This window comes from Phocoena phocoena, chromosome 8 (genome assembly GCF_963924675.1).
Source record: "Phocoena phocoena chromosome 8, mPhoPho1.1, whole genome shotgun sequence".
In the NCBI taxonomy this organism is placed as follows: Eukaryota; Metazoa; Chordata; class Mammalia; order Artiodactyla; family Phocoenidae; genus Phocoena; species Phocoena phocoena.
In genome coordinates this window covers 71,063,949-71,088,770 of record NC_089226.1, presented here as the reverse complement: position 1 = coordinate 71,088,770, position 24,822 = coordinate 71,063,949, and the positions used below count along the sequence as shown (strand labels likewise).

At 39.5% G+C, this 24,822-nt stretch overlaps 1 protein-coding gene across 1 annotated transcript in view; it reads right to left on the bottom strand.

The window, feature by feature from the left end:
- Positions 1–23,269, bottom strand: part of C8H11orf58 (chromosome 8 C11orf58 homolog) — a 30,155-nt gene extending 6,886 nt beyond the window's left edge. The window contains exons 1-2 of the mRNA XM_065882275.1: positions 23,076–23,269; positions 18,130–18,213 (exon numbers count right to left, since the gene is read on the bottom strand). Coding sequence (XP_065738347.1) covers positions 18,130–18,213; positions 23,076–23,138 — 147 coding nt within the window. The 5' untranslated portion in view covers positions 23,139–23,269. The remainder of the gene's footprint in view (positions 1–18,129; positions 18,214–23,075) is intronic.
- Positions 23,270–24,822: the final 1,553 nt, after the last annotated feature.

Below are 24,822 nucleotides of genomic sequence, written 5' to 3'. Positions count from 1 at the left end.
CCCCACCCCTCAGCAGACAGGCTGCCTAGAGACTTACTGAGCCCACAGCCACCTCAAGATATGCCCCCTAGACATGGCTCTGCCCATGAGAGGACTAAGACCCAGCTCCACCCACTAGTGGGCAGACACTAGCCCCTCCCTCCAGGAAGCCTGCACAAGCCTCTAGAGCAGCCTCACCACCCAGGGGGCAGACACCAGATGCAAGAAAAATATGATTCCCGCAGACTACGGACCAAGTCTGCCCACAGCAGGCCAGACTGTGCCCGCTAGCAGGCTAATGCAACCTTCAGGACACCCTGGACCCCATAACCAACTGTGTCAAGAACCACCTCCTAACCCCAAATCTTTTATGTGCTCTGGGATCCAGGGGCCCTGCAGCCAGACTCCAGGAACCAGCTCTGACTGCCCAGTTGCCTCCAGAATCCGGCTTAACCTGCCAATGGGTGGGCAACAGCCCCAGAGTCTTCATGAACCTGACTCTGACCACCCAGCCAGCACTAGCCTTGGGGCCCCCTAGGGTTCTGCAAGCAGTCACTTCATGACCAGGGCCTGTTGAACAGCAGCCAGCAGCATCCGCACAAGGCAGGGCCTGGCAACCAACCAGACTAGGGGCCAACCAAGCCCACCAGATCACCCACATAGTCAGGCCACCACAACAGAAGGACCCACACAGCCCTCTTAGGAGGAAACTCTAGAGCATATAGCTTGGGTGGCGAGAAGGGAGTGCACTGCTGGGATGCATAGGACACATCCTAGAGGGCCACTTCTCCAAAGTCAAGAAATGTAACTAACCTACCACATACATAAAAATACCAACTTAGACAAAATGATGTGGCAGAGGAATATGTTCCAGATGAAGGAACAAGATAAAACCCCAGAAGAACTAACTGGAGATAGGCAATCTACCTGAGAAAGAGTTCAGAATAATGATTGTAAAGATGACCAAAGAATTTGGGAGGAGAATGGACGCCAGAGCAAGAAGTTAGAAGTTTTTAACAAAGAGTTAGAAAATTTAAAGAACAACCAAACAGAGATGAAAAATACAATAAGTGAAATGAAAAATATACCAGAAGGAATAAATAGTAGACTGAGTGATATAGAAGAATGGATCAGTGAGCTGGAGGACAGAGTACTGGAAATCACTGCCACTGAACAGAAAAAAGAATGAAAAGAAATGAGGACAGTTTCAAAGACCTCTGGGACAACATCAAGCACACTAATATTAGCATTAAAGAGGTCCCAGAAAGAGAAAACAGAAAGAAAAAGCCTGAGAAAATATTTGAAGAGATAATAGCTGAAATATTCCTTAACCTGGGAAAGGAAACAGTCACTCAAGTCCAGGAAGTGCAAAGAATCAAGGAACACACCAAGACACAATGTAATCAAGATGACAAAAATTAAAGATAAAAGAGAATATTAAAAGCAGCAAGGGAAAAGCAATAAATAACATACAAGGGAATTCCATAAGGCTATCAGCTGATTTTTCAACAGAAACTGAAGACCAGAAAGGAGTGCCACGATATATTTTAAAAAAGTGATGAAAGGGAAAAACCTACAAGCAAGAATACTCTACCTAGCAGAGCTCCTGTTCAGATTTGATGGAGAAATCAAAACTTTTACAGACAAATAAAAGCTAAAAGAATTCAGCACCACCAAGCTAGCTTTAGAACAAATGCTAAAGGAACTTATCTAGATGAAAAAGAAAAGGCCACAACTAGAAACAAGAAAATTAAGAAATGAAAAAGCTCACAGACAAAGGCAAACATAGGAAATAATCCAAATGCAAACCAGTAGGGAAGCTGACAGACAAAAGTAGAAAAATTATCTGTATCTACAATAAGCAGTTAAGGGATACACAAAGCAATTAGATATGAAATATGATATCAAGGGCTTCCCTGGTGGCGCAGTGGTTGGGAGTCCCCTGCGTCGGGTTTGTGCCCCGGTCAGGGAAGATCCCACATGCCGCGGAACGGCTGGGCCCGTGAGCCATGGCCGCTGAGCCTGTGCTCCCCAACGGGAGAGGCCACAACGGTGAGAGGCCTGCGTACCGCAAAAAAAAAAAAAAAAAAAAGATATCAAAGACAGTAATTGTGAGGGGAGGAGAGTACCAACACAGGATTTCAAAAATGCATTTGTAATTAAGAGAACAGCAACTTAAAACAATCACGTATACATACAGACCGCTCTACAAAAATCTCATGGTAACCACAACCTAAAAATCTATAATAGATATACACACAAAATTATCCACAACACTAGAGACAGTCATCAAATCACAAGAGAAGAGAACAAAAGGTGAAAGACCTACAAAAACAAATCCAAAACAATTTTAGGAGAGGGAGCTGTGTAAGAGGAAAGGTTCTCTAACCTCAGGAACCCCCTTCACCAGCTGGGAAAAATCAGCCAGGACAGAAAGTGAGCTTCACTGGCTCAGAGGAGTGCAGCAACAGGCTTTAGGAAGGCAGAACAAAGAGAGACCAGCACTGATGGTCCTGGCCACCTCGCTCTACTTACTCCCCAGCCTGAGATGTGTGTCTGCTGGTGCGAGGGGGCTGGGTGCTAAAACTCAGGCTTTAGGGGACAGACCTGGGGAGAGGACTGGGGTTGACTGCGCGGAGACAGCCAAAATGTACTGGAGTATGGCCCAGGCCACAAGGAGTGAGCAGGATAATGCCTGGGTCCACCATAGAAGCCCCACTGGTAATGTGCTCATGAAGGGAGGGTCAGGACCCCACCACAGCAGCCTCATTCTCTTTGTGCTCACAGTGGGCACAACTCTTGACTCTATGAGCTCTGCTAGTAGACAAGCCCTGATGGTTGCCTACACACAGAGGTGGGGCTGAAATATGAGCTGTGTCCAGCCAGCACCTTTGAGACTTTGGCAGATTTATGCCTCTGGTGCCTTTGTAAGCTCAGCACCTGGGGGACATCCAAGCAGATTATTGGTGCTTCTGTGACTAGGGCGGGTCCAGGGCTAATTCCATAGCTCCCAAGGTGGGTCCAGGTGTCCGACTATGGTGGGTCATGGTGCCTGACTTTGGCAGATCTGCACTGGTTGCTTTCTGATAACTGCGCCTGAGGGGCATCTGGGCCAACTGACTGCATTCCCACAGCTGAAGCGGGGCCAAGAGCAGTGTAAACAACAGTGTACTTTGTGAGTACTCATGACAGATGACAGGAGACACCACAGAGCATACTTTCCAGTGGACAGCTCCTGGGAAGAATACCCAGTGGCTCCTCTCCCAGTGGGAGCACTCTAGTCCCATCTACCTCACATTGCAGTTTAGCAACGGATCCGAGTGCTTTTACTCCAACACCTGGGGAGCAGACCCTGCCCCTGGCAGGGCTGTGACAGCTACAGGGCAAAGTGGAGGCCCCTGTTCAACATCCAGTGCAGGCTCTGGTCACCACAACACCAATCACACCCCCTATCAAGGGGAAAAGGGCAAGCACACATTGAGGAAAGACGTGGCAGTCATCCATACTAAAAACAGCCTTTGTACCAAAAATATTAGACTCATCCAGGCTACACAGGGGCATTCCCACATAAAAACAGCCCTTTAAGACCACAGTAGATAACTGTTTCTCCTAAAGTCATAGAGTCAGAGAAACAAGTAAAATGAAGAAACACAGGAACTGCTCCCAACTAAAAGAACAAGAGAAATCCCCTGGAAGTACAAACGATGAAACACCTCTCCAGTCTACTAGACCCCGAGTCCAAACAGAAGGTAATAAAAATACTAAAGGAATTAACAAAGACTATCAGAAGAAACGCAGATCACTGTTACAAGAAACTAGAACTATAAAGAGGAGCCAATTAATATTAGAAAACTCATCTGCCAAGACAAAACTTGAGCTAAAGGCAATAAATAGCGAACTAAATAATGCAGAAGAACAAATAAGTGATCTGGAAGACAGAATAATGGAAATCACCCAATCAGAACGGCAGACAAAAAGACAAGTGAAAAAAAAATGAAAGCAATATACGAGACTTATGGGATAAAATAGAGCAAGTCAATCTACACATAATAGGATCCCAGAAGGAGAAGAAAGAAAAAAGGGGATTGAAAATGCATTTGAAGAAATTATGGCTGAAAACTTCCCAAACCAAAAGGAAACAGATATCCAGGTACAAGAAAAACAGAGTCGGAAACAAGATGAACCCAAAGCAAAGCTACACCATGACATATTATAATTAAAATGGCAAAAGTTGAAGTGAGGATTCTAATGGCAGCAAGAGAGAAAGTTACTTACAAGGAAACCCTCATAAGTCTATCAGCTGACTTCTCTATAGAAACACTGCAGGACAGAAGGGAGTGGCAAGACATATTCAAAGTCCTAAAAGGGAAAAACCTGCAACCTAGCATACTCTATGCAGCAAGATTATCATTTAGAATAGAAAGAGAGATAAAGAATTTCCCAGACAAGTGAAAACTAAAAGAATACAAAACCTAAACAGACATTTCTCCTAAGAAGACATACAGATGGCCAACATGAAAAGATGTTTAACATTGCTAATTATTAGAGAAATGCAAATCAAAACTACAGTGAGGGATCACCTCACACCAGTCAAAACAGCTATCATCAAAAAATCCACAAACAGGGCTTCCCTGGTGGCGCAGTGGTTGCGAGTCCGCCTGTTGATGCAGGGGACACGGGTTCGTGTCCCGGTCCGGGAAGATCCCACATGCCACGGAGCGGCTAGGCCCGTGAGCCATGGCCGTTGAGCCTGCACGTCCAGAGCCTGTGCTCTGCAACAGGAGAGGCCATAACAGTGAGAGGCCCACATACCGCAAAAAAAAAAAAAAAAAAAAAATCCACAAACAATAAATGCTGGAGAGGGTGTGAAGAGAAGGGAACCCTTCTATGCTGTTGGTGGGAATGTAAACTGGTACAGCCACTATGGAGAACAGTATGGAGGTTCCTTTAAAAACTAAAAATAGAGCTACCATATGACCCTGCAATCCCACTCCTGGGCATATATCCAGAGAAAAACATGGTCCGAAAGGATACATGCACCCCAATGTTCATTGCACCACCGTTTACAACAGCCAAGACAGGGAAGCAACCTAATGCCCATGACAGAGGAATGGATAAAGAAGATGTGGTACATGTAAACAATGGAGTATTACTCAGCCATTAAAAAGAAGGAATTAATGCCCTTTTTAGCAATATGGATGGACCTAGAGACTGTCATATTGAGTGAAGTAAGTCAGACAGAGAAAGAGAAATCTCATATGATACTGTGGTGTGGTACACATATACAATGGAGTATTACTCAGCCATAAAAAAGAATAATGTCAGTTGCAGCAACATGGATAGACCTAGAAATTATCATACTAAATGAAGTCAGACAGAAAAAGACAAACATCATATGCTATCACTTATATGTGGAATCTAAAAAAATGATACAAATGAACTTATTTACAAAACAGAAACAGACTCTCAGACTTTGAAAACAAACATATGGTTACCAAAGGGGAAAGGTGGGAGGGGAGGGATAAATTAGGAATTTCAGATTAACATATACATGCTACTACATATAAAATAGATAATCAACGAGGACCCACTGTATAGCACAGGGAACTCTACTCAATATCCTGTAATAACCTATATGGGAAAAGAACCTGAAAAAGAATGGATATATGTATATCTATAACTGAATCAGTTTGCTGTACACCTGAAACTAACACAACACTGTAAATCAACCTTACTCTAATATAATATAAACATTAAATTAAAATAAAAAATAAAATAAACAACAAAGTCCTAGTGTATAGTACAGGAACTATATTCAATATCTTGTAGTAAACTATAATGGAAAATAATATGAAAAAGAATATATATATAGTACAGCAAAGTATCACTTTGCTGTATGCCAGAAAGTAACACCACATTGTAACTGAACTATATTTCAATAAAAAATATATAAGTAAACAAAATGAGAAAAAACAGAAAACAAAAGCAGTTATAAGAGGAAAGTTAATAGCAATACAGGCTTACCTCAGGAAAGAAGATAAATCTCAAACAGCCTAACTTACACCTAAAGCAACTAGAGATAGAAGAACAAATAAGGCCCAAAGTTAACAGAGGGAAAGAAATCATAAAGATCAGAGCAGAAATAAGAAAATAATAGAAAAGATCAATGAAACTAAAAGCTGATCCTTTGAAAAAATAAACAAAATTGATAAACCTTTAGCCAGACTCATCAAGAAAAAAAGGGCTCAAATCAATATTAAAAATGAAAAAGGAGAAGTTACAACTGACATCACAGAAATACAAAAGATCACAAGAGACTACTACTACAACCAATTTATACACCAGTAAAATGGACAACCTAGGAAAAATGGACAAATTCTTAGAAAGGTACCATCTCCCAAGACTGAACCAAGAGGAAACAGAAAATATGAAGGGACTAATAACAAGTATTGAAGTTGAAACGGTGATTTAAAAACTTCCAACGGACAAAAGTCCAGGACCAGATGGCTTCACAGTGGAATTCCATCAAGCATTTAGAGATGAGTTAACACCTACCCTTCTAAAACCTCCTGCAGAGGAAGGAACACTCCCAAACTCATTTTATGAAGCCACCATCACCCTGATACCAAAACCAGACAAAGATAACACACAAAAAGAAAATTACAGGCCAATATCACTGATGAACATAGACACACAAATCCTCAACAAAACACTAGCAAACTGAATCCAACAAAACATTAAAAAGATCATACACCATGATCAAGTGGGACTTATCCCAGGGATGCATGGATTTTTCAATATCTGCAAATCAATGTGTGATACACCACTTTAACAAACTGAATAATAAAAACCAAATGATCATCTTGTATTCACAAGATGCTGTGGCCTGCTGTATCAGTAAATGAAGGATATTGTGGCCATCAAACCAGCAGCCACCCCCAACTGTGCACCCTGAGGGGATTCAGGATGGTGAAAAGCATGAAACTGGCCCTAGATAGTTAAGGTGTACATCAAAGGAATGATTTCAATGAGTCCAGACTCTTGAAACTTCCCACACGTGGAAAAGTGTTAAATTCATTAACTTGACATGTTTGGATTTCCATAATTAAGTTTCTTTAATTAACAGTAATCCTTTGATGTTTCAACTACCTAGTTTTTGATGCAAAATGCGTATATCCTGGCTCCTCCCTTACCTCTTTGGAGCAGTCCCTCAGAGCAATATGAGAGGCTGACTTAAGTCCTCAGGAAATCCGCCAAATAAAACATAATTCTCCACTTTTAGGCTGTGTATTTTTTTCAGTTGACAGTTTTGGTGACCAGGAAGGGACTCAGAGCAGACGTCTCTGCTTTGCCTGAACTCTACAAGGAACTGGGGCCTTGGTACCAGCAGAGGCCTGTTGTGCCCATCCGGCTCCGCAGAGTCCAGATGAATTTGGGTGAGTCCCTCCTGGTTCTTGGATCTCCCAATTACTGGCTGATGATCCTGAGTTTTATTTGGCGGTCGCTAACAGGTACTGGCTCCGCAGTTAAAAGATATTGGGGAGGGCTTCCCTGGTGGCGCAGTGGTTGAGAGTCCGCCTGCCGATGCAGGGGACACTGGTTCGTGTCCCGGTCCGGGAAGATCCCACATGCCGCGGAGCTGCTGGGCCCATGCGCCATGGCCACTGAGCCTGCGCGTCCGGAGCCTGTGCTCCGCAATGGGAGAGGCCACAACAGTGAGAGGCCCGCATACCGCAAAAAAAAAAAAAAAAGAAAAAAGATATTGGGGAGTGGCCCCTGCTAGTTGAAAAATACTAGGGGAGCCCAGTTGAAAGACACTGGGAGAAAGTGCCCCCTACCTGAAAGATACTAGAGTAACTCAACTGAAAGACACCAGGATTTCCTCAGTTTGAAAGATACTGAGCAGTCTCAGCTGAATGGTTGGTTAGGTAAGAGGTTTACCTGACATTTTCCTCAAATTGGCTATCTTGACAAGAATGTGTCAGGATAAAAGTGCACTAATAAAATTTTATGCCTGAGAAATTCAAGTTCAAATGGGAAACAGATTCTCTCAGAGAAATGAGGGGCGTCAGAAAGCCAACCTCCAACTAGCACTCTAGCCAGATTCATGTATGTACAGAGCTCATACCTGCAAGTAAATAAAGGAAATCTTGCTCTGAAAATGACTAAATGGAGCTCTTTTATTGTATACGCAGCTATGTTAGAAAAAGTTGGCTTGATAAAAACATATTTTCAGAATTCTGATGTTAAAAAAACAAAAGCCCTTCTAGGGGGAAGTTGCATTCCTCCTCCTGTGTCTTTGAGATGTAAACGTTTTATCTGATCTTCAGGCGTGTGCGAGTGTATGTGTGTGTTTTGAGTACTTGGTCTCTGTCATCCAAAAGGTACACATATGGTGTACATTTAGCAGCCAATCGAATAGACTGAGATTCTGAGCAGGCTTTTTTTTTTTTTTTTTTTTTATGGTACGCGGGCCCCTCACCGCTGCGGCCTCTCCCGCCGCAGAGCACAGGCTCCAGACGCGCAGGCCCAGCGGCCATGGCTCACGGGCCCAGCCGCCCCACGGCATGTGGGATCTTCCCAGACCGGGGCACGAACCCGTGTCCCCTGCATCAGCAGGCGGACTCTCAATCACTGCGCCACCACGGAAGCCCCCTGAGCAGGCTTTTGTCTGAATTTTTGCCATCTTAACCTTCATTGCGTCAGCCTGTTTAGTGAGGGCCTTTACTTTCTTAGACTATTTTTGGGAGTAAACTTTCTGGATCTGTTTAGGTCGCATCCTTCACACTCTCCTGTGGGGAAGCCTCTTGCATCCTATTGGTTTAAGTCACTATTAACATATATCTCATTAATGGCCAGACGACAGATCCTTTAAATTGGAGAAACTTCTAAATTGGTAAATTTTTAGAGAACTCTCATTATCAACAGGTGTTTTATTGATATCTATGGGGAAAAAAAAATTAAAGGTGGGAAAAAAATATATAATGGTTTACCTAAGAACTCGCTTAGTTTAAAACAAACCAAAAAAACTGGTTTGGGAAACCTTATTGTGGTTTCTGCTTTCCCTCTTACAGATGCTAATAAAAACATTAGATTAATTAGGTTAACAGAAAAATAAGAGAAAAAACTAAAGGGAAAGTCTAGAGACTCTTTCCCCACAAGGTAAACTTTTTAATGGAACTTATCCCAAATGGATAAAGAAATCTTAAGATGATTACTTTAAAATGGGATAAATAAAATGAATGTTAATGGGATTAAAACAAAACATCTTGATACAACATTACCTAAGGTTCAATGGGCCAAATGGAACCCCCCCTCCACTGTACTGGTACCCAACATTAAAGGACCCCAAGCAAGTCCGCTCTCTTTACCCCTGTTTAAAATATATATATTTAAATGGTGGAAGAAAATTACACTGAGGTACCTGACCAATAATTACTTGGGGCAACAATTAGGCCAATTAATGAAGTTGACAAAAGGGCCTGAGTCAGTTGGCTCAACCCCTCACTGGGCACCCCAGAGCCTTTTATACAAAATAGATAAAATGGTCAGAGAATAAAAGGAAAGCTTCTAGGACTCCTTGTAATACCAAGACTTGTTGATTGGGTCCTAAGAGAAACTAACGTCAAATGTGTAAAAGTTGGCAGAATTGAGAAGAAACTTTATAAAAATTGGTATTTATGTTCACCAATCTACAGAATGCTAATGTAAAAGACAGTTCATAATTGCTTACTTCTTAGTATTCACTAGAAATCGAAGTTTTTAAGGGTTGAGAATTCTAATTTAAATATGAAATTAAAGCTACTAGAAATAATACAGAAAAACAGTTCAGTATGCTAGAAAAATAAGTGTTGTGAACAAAGAAGGTATGAGGAATGGATCTGCATTTTGTTAAGGGAAAAGAAAATAATTTTGTCCTAGAGCTAGTTGTTTCTAGATGAGAAAAGTAAGAGACAAAATAATACGGATATAGAAAGTGATAGAAGGATTGTGGAAAAGGAACCCTGAGAAAAGAATTTTGTACACGGTCAGGATTGACTAAACTCAGGTTGAATTTAATTACGTAAATGGATTTTGTTATTAAAAGTAGACTGGTACACGATTGGATTTGGTTCCTCTGTTTAAAGAACAAAGGTTTCTTAGAACACTGCTTCTGACAATGGATTGTGTGAGTTTCTCTGTCTTTAAGTGATCTATATTTGCTTTTGAAATCTTTTGTCACTGTGGTTAAGTATTATTTCACAGTGACATATGATCCTATTTGACCAAGTGTTGATATTTTTGACAAACTCCCCAAATATCAAATTCTAAAGTTCTTTTGACCTCCAGCTAACTCTGGGATGCTTCAAAGGAACCAAGACACCTCAGAGAGTAATGTCAAACTAATTAGCTTATCTGGTATGATAAATTAATCAGTTGGCCAAAAAGTTCATTCTGTTTTAAAGTAAAAACAAAAGACACCACATTTTTCATTTTCACCAAGAACTTTATTTATTTTTAAAAAAATATTTAGGGACTTCCCTGGTGGCACAGTGGTTAAGAGTCCACCTGCCAATGCAGAGGACACGGGTTCGAGCCCTGGTCCGGGAAGATCCCACATGCCGCGGAGCAACTAAGCCTGTGCACCACAACTACTGAGCCTGCACTCTAGAGCCCACGAGCAACAACTACTGAAGCCTGTGCACCTAGAGCCCATGCTCCACAAAAAGAGAAGCTACCACAATGAGAAGCCTGTGCACTGCAACAAAGAGTGGCCCCCCTCACCGCAACTAGAGAAAGCCTGCGTGCAGCAACGAAGATCCAATGCAGCCAAAAATAAACACACAAATATTTATTTGGCCGTGTTGGGTCTTAGTTGTAGCACACAGGATTTTTAGTTGTGGCATATGGGATCTTTAGTTGCAACATGTGAACTCTTAGTTGCGGCATGTGGGATCTAGTTCCCTGACCAGGGATCGAACCTGGGTCCCCTGAATTGGGAGTGTGGAGTCTTAGCCACTGGACCACCAGGGAAGTCCCACCAAGAACTTTACTGAACGTATTCACTGTTTTGTTCCACTACCTTCTGCCATTTTTCAGGCAACTTCATAATTCCATCTTCCTAAAAATTTTATCTTTTTGAGCAAAGAACTGTTCCAGCTGCCTTTTACAGTATTCCAGGGAATTGAAATTCTTTCCGTTAAGAGAATTTTGTAAAGACCGAAATAAATGGAAATCCAAAGGTGCCATGTCTGGTGAATATGGCAGATGAATCAGAATGTCCCAGCCAAGCTGTAACAGTTTTTGCCTGGTCATCAAAGAAACACACAGTCTTGTGTTATCCTGATGGAAGATTATGCATTTTCTGTTGACTAATTCCAGATGCTTTTCGTCGAGTGCTGCTTTCAGCTGGTCTAACTGGGAGAAGTACTTTTTGGAATTAATCATTTGGTTTTCTGGAAGGAGCTCATAATAGAGGACTCCCTTCCAATCCCACCATATATACAACATCACCTTCTTTGGATGAAGCCCGGCCTTTGGTGTGATTGATGGTGGTTCATTTCGCTTGCCCCATGATCTCTTCCATTTCACATTATTCTACAGTATACACTTTTCATTACCCATCACAATTTGTTTTAAAAACGGAACATTTTTGTTAGGTTTTAGTAGAGAATCGCATGTGGAAATACGGTCAAGAAGGTTTTTTTCACTTATGAGGAACCCAAACATCAAAGCGATGAACATAACCAAACTGGTGGAAATGATTTTCAGTGCTTGATTTGGATGTTCTGACTATGTAGGCTATCTTCCATGTGGTGTAACACTGACTGTTCTCAATTAATGTCTTGATTTGATTGCTGTCAACTTCAAATGGTCTACCTGACCACGGAGCATCGTACGGCGAGAAATCTCCAGCACAAAACTTTGCAAACCACTTGTGACACATTCAATCAGTCAAAGGTACTTTATCACAGTACCTTCTCCATACACTGCACAAATCTTTTTTTGCGTTTTAGTTGTGTTTCTACCTTTCTTGAAATAATAAAGCATAATATGCTGAAACTGTTGCTTTTTTTTCCTCTTTAATATTAAAATGGCTACACAAAAATTCACCAGTTTTGATAAAGTTTTTTTAAAATGCACACTGATATGACAACTGTCACAATACAATCTAACAAAATTGTTTCGAATGAAGTTAAAGACAACTAAGTGCTACTAGAGACAACCTATGGAAAAACCAAACGAACTTTTTGGCCAACCAATACTTGCAAAGCACTGCCAAGTAACTAGTGATGAACCTTATGTTATATTGTATGTATAAATGTCATTAATACAGATATTCCAAAATTTATATGAAATTACTAAAATCTGAGATATCCTGGTATAATGTTATCAATCATAATTCTAGTTATTATCAAAATATCCAACTTCCTTGTCAACTGCATTGTAATCAGATCTTTAACCATGGCATTTTAAGTCCTGTCATTTATAGTCATTGTTTTATTCTGATGCTTTTATAAAAGGAAGATCTTCAAGATGATTCATAAAAAGGACTTTTTAACAAGTATAAGTTTCTGATAACTTTTAGATCATACCACTGAACTGGGTAAGAAATGACAAAACTCTAATGTAAAACCTGACTACTTCATCCAAATCAACAGGAATTACATGGGACTGAATGAATTTATAAATATGATTTATAACTTTATGACTTTTTTGGGGAAATATATTGGCTTTTCCTCTTTGTTTTTCAGAAAAACTTTTCCTCTATTATGCTATGACCTACAAGTTGATCAAGTATTCTTTTATAAACAAAAATAAAACATTTTTTCCTCTCTACCTAATCCTTCCATATTTGGCTTCTCCACCTGGCTCTCCTATGGACTTGATGGTTTACTGTGACCAGATTACAACTAGTTATACTAATCACTGTTTTCTCTTTGAATTTTATTTATTTTTTTATACAGCAGGTTCTTATTAGTTATCTATTAATCATTGTTTTAATTTGTTCTCTTTGTTCCTGAATTGTTTATGCTCTGTGTCTCTCTCTGCTGTACTATGACCTTATTAATGTTACTGACTATATTAATTATCCTGTCTAGTTTATAAGATTGTCTCTTACCCAATGTGTAACCAGGTCTCCAAAATAATTAATGATGGCTAAAGGTCTTGAAACAGTTGATCATACACAAACACACACAAATATATATATATATATATATGTATATAAAAAACTCTACACAGGATAACTGTAACAGTGCAACTCTCGTATGGAAAGAAGCAACAAGAGAAAACATTTTCTAGGTCATAGCAGACTAGCAAGATAGGTGATCCAGAGAATTTTAGATTATTAACAGGTCCTAATCCAAAAATCTGAGTGGCCTATCAACAGAATCTTTGCCTGATCTAGGAATGAGCCTTCCTAACACTGTGGGACAAAATTGGTCATGAAATGCTTCCCAAATGTTGGTTGAATTTATGATCAAGGGGAAGCACTGTGAATGAAAAATGCTGCCCTATCAGTAAACAAAGGATGTTGCAGCCATCAAACCAGCAGCCACTGCAGCTACTCCCAACCGTGCACCCTGTGGGGGTTCAGAATGGAGAAAAGAAGGATACTGGCCCTAGATAGTTAAGGTGCAAATCAAATGAATGATTTCATTGAGTCCAGTCTTACATCTTCCTAGATGTAGAAAAGTGTTAAATTCATTAACTTGACATGTCTGGCTTCCCTTAACAGTTTCTTTAATTAACAGTAATCTTTTGATGTTCCAACTATCCGGTTTTTAATTGCAAAACTCCTATACATCCTGGTTCCTCCCTTACCTTTTTGGAGCAGTCCCTCAGAGCAATCTGAGAGGCTATCTTCTAGGCTTAAGTCCTCAGAAAATCCGCCAAATAAAACATAATTCTCAACTTCTAGGTTGTGCACTTTTTCAGTTGACAATCTCAATAAATGCAGAAAAAGCTTTTGATGAAATTCAACATCCACTTATGATAAAAACTCTCCAGAAAGTGGGCACAGAGGGAACCTACCTCAACATAATAAAGGCATACATACATGACAAACCCACAACATAATAAAGGCATACATATATGACAAACCCACAGCTAACATCATACTTAATGGTGAAAAGCTGAAACCATTCCCTCTAAGATCAGGAACAAGACAAGGCTGCCCACTCTTGCCACTTTTATTCAGCATAGTACTGGAAATCCTAGGCACAGCAATCAGACAAGAAAAAGAAATAAAAGAAATCCAAATTGGAAAGGAAGAAGTAAAACTGTCACTGTTTGCAGATGACATAACACTATACATAGAAAATCCTAAAGATGCCACCAGAAAACTACCAGAGCTCATCAATGAATTCAGTAAAGTTGCAGGATAAAAAATTAATATACAGAAATTGGTTGTATTTCTATACAGTAACAATGAAGTATGAGAAAGAGAAATTAAAGAAACAATCCCATTTACCATCACATCAGAAAGAATAAAATACCTAGGAATAAACCTACTTAAGGTGGCCAAAGAACTGTACTGTGAAAACTATAAGATGCTAATAGAAGAAACTGAAGATGACACAAACAGATGGAAAGATATACTGTGTTCTTGAAGTGGAAGACTCCGTATTGTTAAAGCGACTACACTTCCCAAGGCCATCTACAGATTCAATGCAATCCCTATCAAATCACCAATGTCATTTTTCACAGAACTAGAACAAATAATTTTAAAATTTGTATGGCCCCAAATAGCCAAAACAATTTTAAGAACAGAGCTGGAGGAATCACATTGACTTCAGACTGTACTACAAAGCTACAGTAATCAAAACTGTATGGTACTGGCACAAAAACAGACAGAAATCAATGGAACGGGATAGAAAGCCCAGAAATAATCCCATGCACTTATGGTCAATTAATCTATGATGAAAGAGGCAAGAATACACAATGGAGAAAAGACCACTAATTTCAAGAAGTGGTGCTTGGAAAACTGGACAACTACATGCATAAGAATGAAATTAGGACATTCTCTAACACCATATACAAATATAAACTCAAAATGCATTAAAGACATAAATGTAAGACCATATACCACAAAACTCCTAGAGGAAAACACAGGCCAAACACTCTTTGACACAAATCACAGCATTATTTTTTTGGATTCGTCTCCTAGAGTAATGGAAATAAAACAAAAATAAACAAATGGAACCTAATTGAACTTAAAAGCGTTTGCAGAGCAAAAGAAACCATAAGCAAAATGAAAAGACAACCTATGGAATGAGAGAAAATATTTGCAAATGATGCAACCAACAAGGCATTAATTTCCAAAATATACAAATAGTTCATATAGCTCAATACCCAAAACAAAACAAACAAAAACAACCCAACCCAATCAACATACGAGCAGAAGACCTAAAGAGACATTTCTCCAAAGACAAACAGATGGCCAACAGACACATGAAACAATGCTCAACATCACTAATTACTAGAGAAATGCAAATCAAAACTACAAGGAGGTATCACCTCACACTGATCAGAATGGTCATCATCAAAAAGTCTACAAATAATAAATAATGGAGGGGGGTGTGGAGAAAAAGGATCCCTCTGATGCTGTTGGTGTGAATGTAAATTGGTGCGGCCACTATGGAAAACAGTATGGATGTTCCTTAAAAGACTAAGTGTTACCACATGATCCAGCAATCCCACTTCTGGTCATATATCTAGAGAAAACTAACTCAAAAAGATATATGCATCCCAATGTTCATAGCAGCAGCATTTACAACAGCCAAGACATGGAAGCAACCTAAATGTCCATCAACAGGTGAATGGATAAAGAAGAAGTGGTACACACACACACAATGAAATACTACTTAGCCATAAAAAGGAATGAAATAATGCCATTTGCAGCAACATGGATGGACCCAGAGAGTATCATACTAAGTGAAGTCAGACAGACACAAATATTATGATATCACTTATATGTGAAATCTAAAAATTATGATACAAATGAACTTATTTACAAAACAGAAACAGACTTACATAGAAAACAAACTTATGGTTACCAAAGGGGAAAGGAGGTGGGAGGGATAAATTTGGAATTTTGGGTTAACAGAGACAAACTACTATATATATATAATAGATAAACAACAAGGTCCTACTATATAGCACAGGAAACTATATTCAAGATCTTATAATAAACTATAATGGAAAAGAATCTGAAAAAGAATATCAATCTGTCTATCTATATATATGCATAACTGAATCACTTCGCTGTATACCTGAAACTAATACAACATTGTAAATCAGTTATACCTCAATTAAGAAAAAAAAAAACCAACTGAAAAAAAGGGAAATTGTTCACTAAAACTGAGTGAAAGTGAGATTAAATTTGACTTTGCAAAGCAATCTTAACCAATTATCTGTGTATATAGTAAATAACAAATCACCCTATTGTGAAATCATGACACATTCTCCATACCCAAAGATGATACTCCTGAAAAGGTTCAAGCATTAATGTTTATTGCCTTACATGTTATTAGCACAAAAGCAAATCAATAATTCAGTAGTTTGTTCCTTTATTGCAGAAGACACCTCATGACAAGATTTGAATATACATAATGGCATCAAGTTATTCTAAGATGATAGTATTATACTGGTCTATCATAATTTCTCAGCTGGTTCTCCCTGTGACCAATAAAATACTCAGTGGCTAGGATTAGGAATGTACTTTGGGGCCACAAAATAGTATAAATCTAAACAGCCTACGTAAAAGATCAAAGCTATGATCTTTGCACTTGTTAGCAAAGAATTTAACGTATGCTATGCCCACTGATCGGCAGCCAAATTTTTTTTTTTAATTGTTCAATTTGTTCTCCACCCACCCCTGCCCTGTTTTATTGAGATATAATTGACTCTTGGTAGCTAAATTTCATACATTTTATGTTACGGTGTTTCTTCCTAGGTACTTAAAGAAATGTGATCCTACTAGGTTGAGCATACCCTTAAACTATTACTTTATATATCCTTAGCAAAATCTTTTATTTGCATGAACCAAGAGAAACTTCAGACTACTTTCTATGACAAATCACAAATTATTGGGAAATCTGGATTAATGTGATATTATACAAATGCTTCCTTTGTATAGGGCTTAACATCTTACATGATCTCTCCCTATGCCCAAATCCACTGTTCTAGTCTGGCTAACTCTTAATCCCCTCAGATTCAGATCAATTCTATTTCTGGGAAGCTTTCTTGTGCTGCTAAGCCAGAGTGAGCTTCCCTTGCCTGTTGATTCCACAGCATTATGTGCATAGCTCTTCCATAGCAATTATAATTCTATATTGTTATTATCTGGTTTCCTCCAGCACATGATAGCTCCAAACTTATGTTACTGATCTACGTGACCCCCCCACCCAGGACCTAGTACAGTGCCTGGCATGTAGTAGTCAACAGCTGTTGGTAAAATGCATTCCCATACAAATAAAAAACAAAGGGCAGAACTTATTTCTAAAGAGCTTAAAAGAGAAAAAAGTTTTCCTTTTTCTTCCACATCAGGTTTGCAGAAAGATTACTGGGACAGTGTTAGGAAAATAAATGTACTTGCTTACAAAAAAAAAATCAGTATTTAGAGATCACTGTATTTGCATGTAAAAATTAATTGCTAGGAACAAGAGTTTTTTCCAACACGTGGTGTCTCCTGGCACCTATATTTTATATCTTCTATTACGTTAGTCGAACTGAAAATTATTTCAAAATATACTGAACATTTTTAAAATTAAGTTTTTGACAAAGGCTATTCCCTTGGCTACTACTTCAAGGGCTGGAAGGAACTATAAAATATGAAAGACCTACCAAATGGTCTGCCCAGAAGTACCTTGTATCAAATTATCAGGCTAACAGATGGCAAATCATGAACTTTCACGTTTTCTTTCTTCCACGGGAGTCTCCTCAAACCAAATTTTTTCTCTATGCAGTATCTAAACATTACCAGCCAGTGGCACTGAGCATCCTAGAAGCAGCTCAGTGAGGTCAGCTATATTTCCGAAAGCCTAAAGTAGTCATGCAGAACAGTAAAATGGGATCCAAGTGTATTCATTCCTTCTCACTTAACATACATAAAAAAGGGCATTATCTTCACAGAAAAGGTAAAAATGTATTCTGTCTGATGCTTACCTTTCCTGCACCCATAAGTCTCAAGAACTTTTGTTTTCTTTCTTCATTACCTAAGTCTGCTGCCTCCCAATTGCTAGATCCAAGCTGGAAAAGAAATTAGCCAATTAATGTTTTTTGCATAGTAATAAATATTTAAAAATTTAGAGTCTACCAGTAAACCCCAAGCTTTTTCCCCCTGTCAGTTTTCACTACAAAATGGACTCACTCTTGCTTAGGAAGTTAAGCATATGCATAATATTCAAATTAGAATATGCTCCTTTTCTGTTACTTTAAGGGAAAGTCCTTTAGTTCTTTTGCAGCCAGAGATCTGGTTTTCAAAAGTTTATACTATAAGAATTACCTGGAGGGCTGGTTAAAACACAAACTGCTGGGCTACACCTCAAGAGTTTCAAACTTAGTAGATCTGGGGTGGGACTTGAAGATTTATTTCACTTCTAACAAATTCCTAAGAGATGCTGATGCTGCTGATGTAGGGTACCACACTTTGAGACCTACTGCCTTAGAGCCTTGCAGGGCCCTAGGGTACCTAATACTTTGAACCCAGGAGGCTGCTACAGCTGTTAACTGAACTTAAAACTCTGGCTATATTGATATTCTAAAGAACAGTACAATATCAGAGTCAACTGGACCCAATTTTAGTTTCTTTTTTGAACACTTTCCTTATTTGTAAGGACTGATGTGTGAGGACTTTTTTTTTTAAATATTTATTTGGTTGGGCCCAGTCTTAGTTGTGGCAGGCTGCCTCCTTAGCTACTGCATGCGACCTCTTAGTTGTGGCATGCATGTGGGATCTAGTTCCCTGACCAGGGATTAAACCCAGGCCCCGGGCATTGGGAGTGCAAAGTCTTAACCACTGTGCCACCAGGGAAGTACCTGTTAGGACTTTTATTCTTACTTAAAGGTCTTCCAGAGAACAAAGAGAAAATTTACTAATTTTTTTTAAAAAAAGAATAGAACTCATTCTATCTTGTAATTATCAAATGGGTCTATTGAACCCTTTTATAAATCTAATATATATTATGGAATCCTAGCGATATTTTTCCCTACATATTGAAACAAATTTAAGAATTATTTCATTATAATTCATTAATCATTCCCAAATATGCTAAAAATGACTAAAATAATAAGATAGAAAAGTGGTAGAAAAGTTTCCTCATCATGTTGTCCAAAGTGCTGCATCATCTTTCAAGAAGACATCACCCCTCTGTTGTATGCTTCTAGCTCTTTGGACCCAGTTGAAAATTTTAATTTCTACTCATGACAACCGAGTAAAAAACTGAAAACTGACAGAAGGCATTTCACAATTATTAGACGAATAACAAGGTGAATGCAAAATGACAGGTAGTGTCTAAACTAATGATAATAGCAAACTTAACTGCAATTAAATGAGTTTTTGGATGATGAAATACTAGATAACATTTCTCCAACCGGGAGTCAATGAGAGACAAAATAACAAAAATATATGGTACTTTCATCTAGAAAGCCATTCAATAGGAAGAACTTCATCTTGCAATATTTTGCAATATTGCTACAACAGCCTGGACCATCCTGTTTTTCTAAAGAGGTATGTGACTATTTAATATCATCTTTTATGATATTTGTACACCAAAATTTACTTGATATGGTTTGTAAGTGGACAAGTACCGAGGGCAGGTGACTAGAAGGAATATAGAAATGAAAAACATTCATTGGATTGATCATTCTAATTGAGTTTATAATCTAAAAATGAAAATGTTTTGCAATTATAGAGCAAAGAAGACAAACCCCGTTTGACACAAAACTATGAGCAATGAAAACACTTCAAAAAAATTCTTCAAGTATCATATTTTGATGATGCAAATCCAAGAACTAAAATAAAGCTAAAATCTATTAGAAACAGATTTGAAATCTGAAATTATATGTTTCAGTTTCACACATGACAACTGATAAGCTGTTAGCTATATTCAGAAAATGCTAAACATTTTGGGTATATATATAGTGAAAAATCAAGAAAACTAGGTTTGCTATGGTTCAGTTCATATCAAAATTTCTAATAAAGCTGTTCTTACTATCCTTTTATTCTTTTGAATATTATTCATAAAAGACTAATAGAATAATACATATATCAAACAATGATGACCCTCCCTCCGGGGCATATGAGAGTTGAAGTATTTGTACCATACTGGACACCCACTTATGGCTATTCCTTTTGGCTACCTAAGTTCCAAATCTCTACTTCTTTCCATCTGACAGTTCATATTTTTTCATAGACTAGTTAGTTCTTAACTGTTTCTGGCTCAATATAGTTAAAACAAAACAAAAAACAAAAAAACAAAGTACCAATGAAGCTTAAGTTCTGATTCTCACTAAATCACTGTTCCCTGGACCTGGCATAGAGTAGCAAGTACCTTGCTCAAGTGCCGCATTCTAAAAAGCACATGGGTGCCTGATACATTCTTAGAGATTCTCCACCAGTTACTGAAATTAACCTCCCCATTCCTCTTACTTCCTGAAAGATAGCTTTCAATTCTGCCCTCCAATCAAACCAATGAAACCATTTTTAAGTTGGCTTCATCCTTAATACCCTTATTATAGAACAGCAGTCAATTTACCTCCTCCTCAGTACACACTGTAGTAACTCTTAGAATTTATTTCTACTATTGTCAGTGTTTTCCTACAACTGGATTCAATGATTTGTTACCCCCATTAAATGTGTGAGGTCAGTGGGCAAAGAAAACTTTATCTTTTACATGCAGAGGTTTATTAGAAATTGCTGACCAACTACACACTATAATTGGGTTATTTTCTAAACGTAGACATATATTTAAAAAACTTAAATATATTATATTCTGGGGTTTCCCTGGTGGCGCAGTGGTTAAGAATCCGCTTGCCAATGCAGGGGACTCGGGTTCGAGCCCTGGTCTGGGAAGATCCCACATGCCGTAGGGCAACTAAGCCCGTGCGCCACAACTACTGAGCCTGTGCTCTAGAGCTCGTGAGCCACAACTACTGAAGCCTGTGCCCTTAGAGCCTGTGCTCTGCAACAAGAGAAGCCACTGCAATGAGAAGCCCTTGCACCGCAACAAAGAGTAGACCCCCCTCTCCACAACTAGAGAAAGCCCGCGCACAGCAACAAAGACCCAACGTAGCCAATAAATAAAATAAATCTACTAAAAATATATATTATGCTTAAAAGATTAAAAACACAAGCACTTAAAGATAACTCCCAATTACCAACAAAAACAAAATTAATATTAAAGAAACTGACTAAAAAAAAAAAATCACTGTCAAGGGACAAGTTACTACTGTATTGCACTAAAATATAGAATTAGCAACATAATCCTTTTCAGATAATGTGTGAAGGTCCTAGGACCTAATCTTGAATTGCAACCGTAACCACCTCTTTTAAAGAAAATGCTTATAGGATTGGAAAAGGTCTTAAAGGTCATCTAGTTAAAACTGATCCCATCAAAAGCTGTAGAGATTTAATTACTTAATCCCTTTACCTTTGTTAAATTACCTAATATCACCTAGAGTTTTGTGTCAAACTAAAAGATTATTTCTTTGATTCTAGCAAAACAGGTGCTTGACATTCTAGCAATCAAGTCACAGTTAAATACCAGGAGGAAAACAATGTAATAGTTTTTAGAAGGGCACCCAGATTACTCAAAAGCCTAGATACATTCCTGGTAGGTACTGGCCTACCACATTAACAAGAAAAGATCTCAAAGCCAGTTGTAGGGAGGAACAGCGGGTATGAGTAAATCTCACTATATAACTATTTGTCCCCAAATCTTTACTGATTACTAATCTTTCTGCACAGCTAAAATCAATTTCAGTAAAGAGCCTTACTATTCTGGACCTAACCCCACCACTTACCCAAAGAGGGATGAGTCTTAGCATCATCTCATTTGCTACAACTGATGCACTAACAGTGTTCAGTGAGCTTTTTATAGTTCGCAAAGTAAAATATTATGAAAGGAACTCAACTGCACTATAGAAAATAAACTCTACACATTCAGAAACTGACAGCACTTTAAACAACCTAAAGAATACTAGATGTCCTCCCTTCTTCACTCTTAACTATGACCTCTCCATCGCCCCCCCCCCCCCGCCCAGTTTCCCCATCAACGTTTCCATGGCATTTATCCATTGTATGAAGGACCCAGTTTTACGTTTACTGGTTACTGCAGCGTCCATGACACCGCGCTAGGGGCTAGTACAAACACAAAAGGCCTAGGATAAACACCACAGTTATTCATCTTTGAATTCCCAACACCTGGCACAGCAGTAAATATTTAATGGTTTACTTTAAGGAATGAATGCTTTGCAATTTAAACTGGCAACTGTAGGGGGAGGGAGGAGAGGGAAGAGAGGTACTTGACATCGAAACGGGCTTCTACGTCTCAACGTATTAGGCCTCAGCACGGTGCGCCAGAACCAAATTATTCCCCTGGTACCATTTTTCCGTTCAATATTTTCTTGGTTTACTCTTAATAGTACAGTTAAGTTTAACTCTTAACAGTACATTGCAAAAATAATCCCGGCCAGAAAAATCTTCCCAAATTTGCATGAACATCTTGACTTTATCACAGTAGCATTTTAAGCCTAAAACAGGGAGGATCTTGCCGTTTCTACTGAATAGAAAGGCCCCATAAAGAAGCTGCATCAGCCCACGAACAGGCAAACATGGTCCCTTGACTAAGCTCTTTCACTTCTCAACCATTCAGGATTTCCTTCCTCGATTCCCCTTCCTACGCAGGCCTCCGGCTCTTAGCATGCGGACCTCTTCAAACATTCCAACTCAAATTAAGCAAAAGGGATATTTCCCATTCTTCTCGGTCCTCCCCCTCGGCCCTCCCCCTTCAGGTCACCTCAGACGCTTCCTCCGTCTTCATCCACCCTTCCCGGCCTACCCGAGCCTTTAGTAGGCCTCAACCCTCCACCACTCCGCCATTGTTATTTACATCGTCGTCTGGGGAGGCTGAACGCTTCACCCCGTGCGGATGGGACTCTCTGGCAGCACTCATCGTTGCGGAGACCCCAACGGGAAATGCCGAACCCACTCGCCGTTCTCCTCAGCCGCGGCGCCAGCACCCCTCAGTCCGCCACCAGCCCAAGGAGCGCCACTCCACAACGCAGAGCCTCTCCGGGTCTTCTCCGCCACTGTCGTCACCGCCGCGTGCGCTCTCCACCCCGGAGCGCTCTGGGAGTTGTAGTTTTCTGGTTCACCACATACCGCCTGAACAAAGGGGACGGAGGGTTGACTAAAACTACAAATCCCAAGAAGCCCAGCGGCGCAGCTCGCGCTGTGTGGCGGGAGTGCCCGCCGAAGCTGCGTCTTCCTCGGCTGGTGGAGGGAGCTTTTCCTCGGGTGGATATGGCGGTGATCCTTGGGCTCAAGCTTCGTCGCTACAGAAAGAGACTTAGGCCGGCTTTTCGCATTTCCCTGTGAGACGCTGCCCCATTGACAAATGCATTCGTTATAGTTAAGCACCTAGGTTTAAAGGTAATGTTTGAGGCTTATTGAATCCTCACGAGTACAGTCACCGCAAGACAAAAACCGTTCAGAAAAAAATATGGCTCCTACCGTTTCCCCCGTGGTGTTCTCTTGCTCGTAGGTGATTTCTAAATCGGTGGGGCAGCTTTTAAAAAACTCCCGCCAAACATTTTCCCGCTTTCTCATTCTCACTGAAATGAGTTCATATTGGTGGTAAATGCCACTTAATTGGCCATTATTGTAACTAGGGTTCGTATGAGGGAATCCTGTAAGCTTTCCACGCGGCTTTATGTGAAGTGGGAGTGACCCTCTTCAACCTCGCTGCTGGTATGTAGGCTTTGTACTTTGGGGGCCTTAGCAAAGTGAAGTCCATCTCTGCGAAAAAGCCCTGTATCTTTTTCTTTTCTTTTTAAGAAATATTTACTTTAAAAAAAAATTGAGGTGAAATTCACATTATACAAAATTAACCATTTTAAAGTGTACAGTTAAGTAGCACTTAGTACATAAACAGTGCTGTGCAACCGTCACCTCTTACTAGTTCCAAGACATTTTCATCACCCCAAAAGGAACTGTCAATACCCATTAAGCAGCCCTTCCCCCATCTCCCCTCTCCCCACCGACCACTGTCAGAAAGAAAGCACTGAATCTATAGGTATTACTAGGATACTTGAGTTTAATTCATGGAGTGTCAAGGTATCTGAAGATTTAACTAGGCCTGAATCTGAACCTTCTTTTTCCTTACTTATTCTGAAGCTTTCTGACCTTGTTCAGAATTTTAATTTTGTTCTAAAACAAAAGTAAGTACAGTCTGTACAGACAATACAGATGAAGAGTGCATTTTGGTACTGAGAGCAGCCTGTGAAACTGCTTAACTATTAGCTTATGATCTCAGCAGTTACACTAGTTTGCCTGCCTGTGCAGAAATAGTATTACTTTCCTAGATTTCAGATAATCACTGGATCTTTTATAGAACTGTGACTAGTGGAAGACAGTTCTTTAACTTATGCAGTCATGTATTCAAATTTTGCTCTTTTATTTTGGAAGCAAAGGAATAACAATTCTAATTAGGGTAATATTTTTAAAAATCTAAGGTAGGGTCATATTTTATAACCAAGCAAGGGTATCTTTATCAATTAGTTCTGTGGTAAGAATAAACCTTAAGGAGGAGAAGAGTAAACCCCTGAGGAGAAAAGGTATTTTTGGGAAGTGGTTGC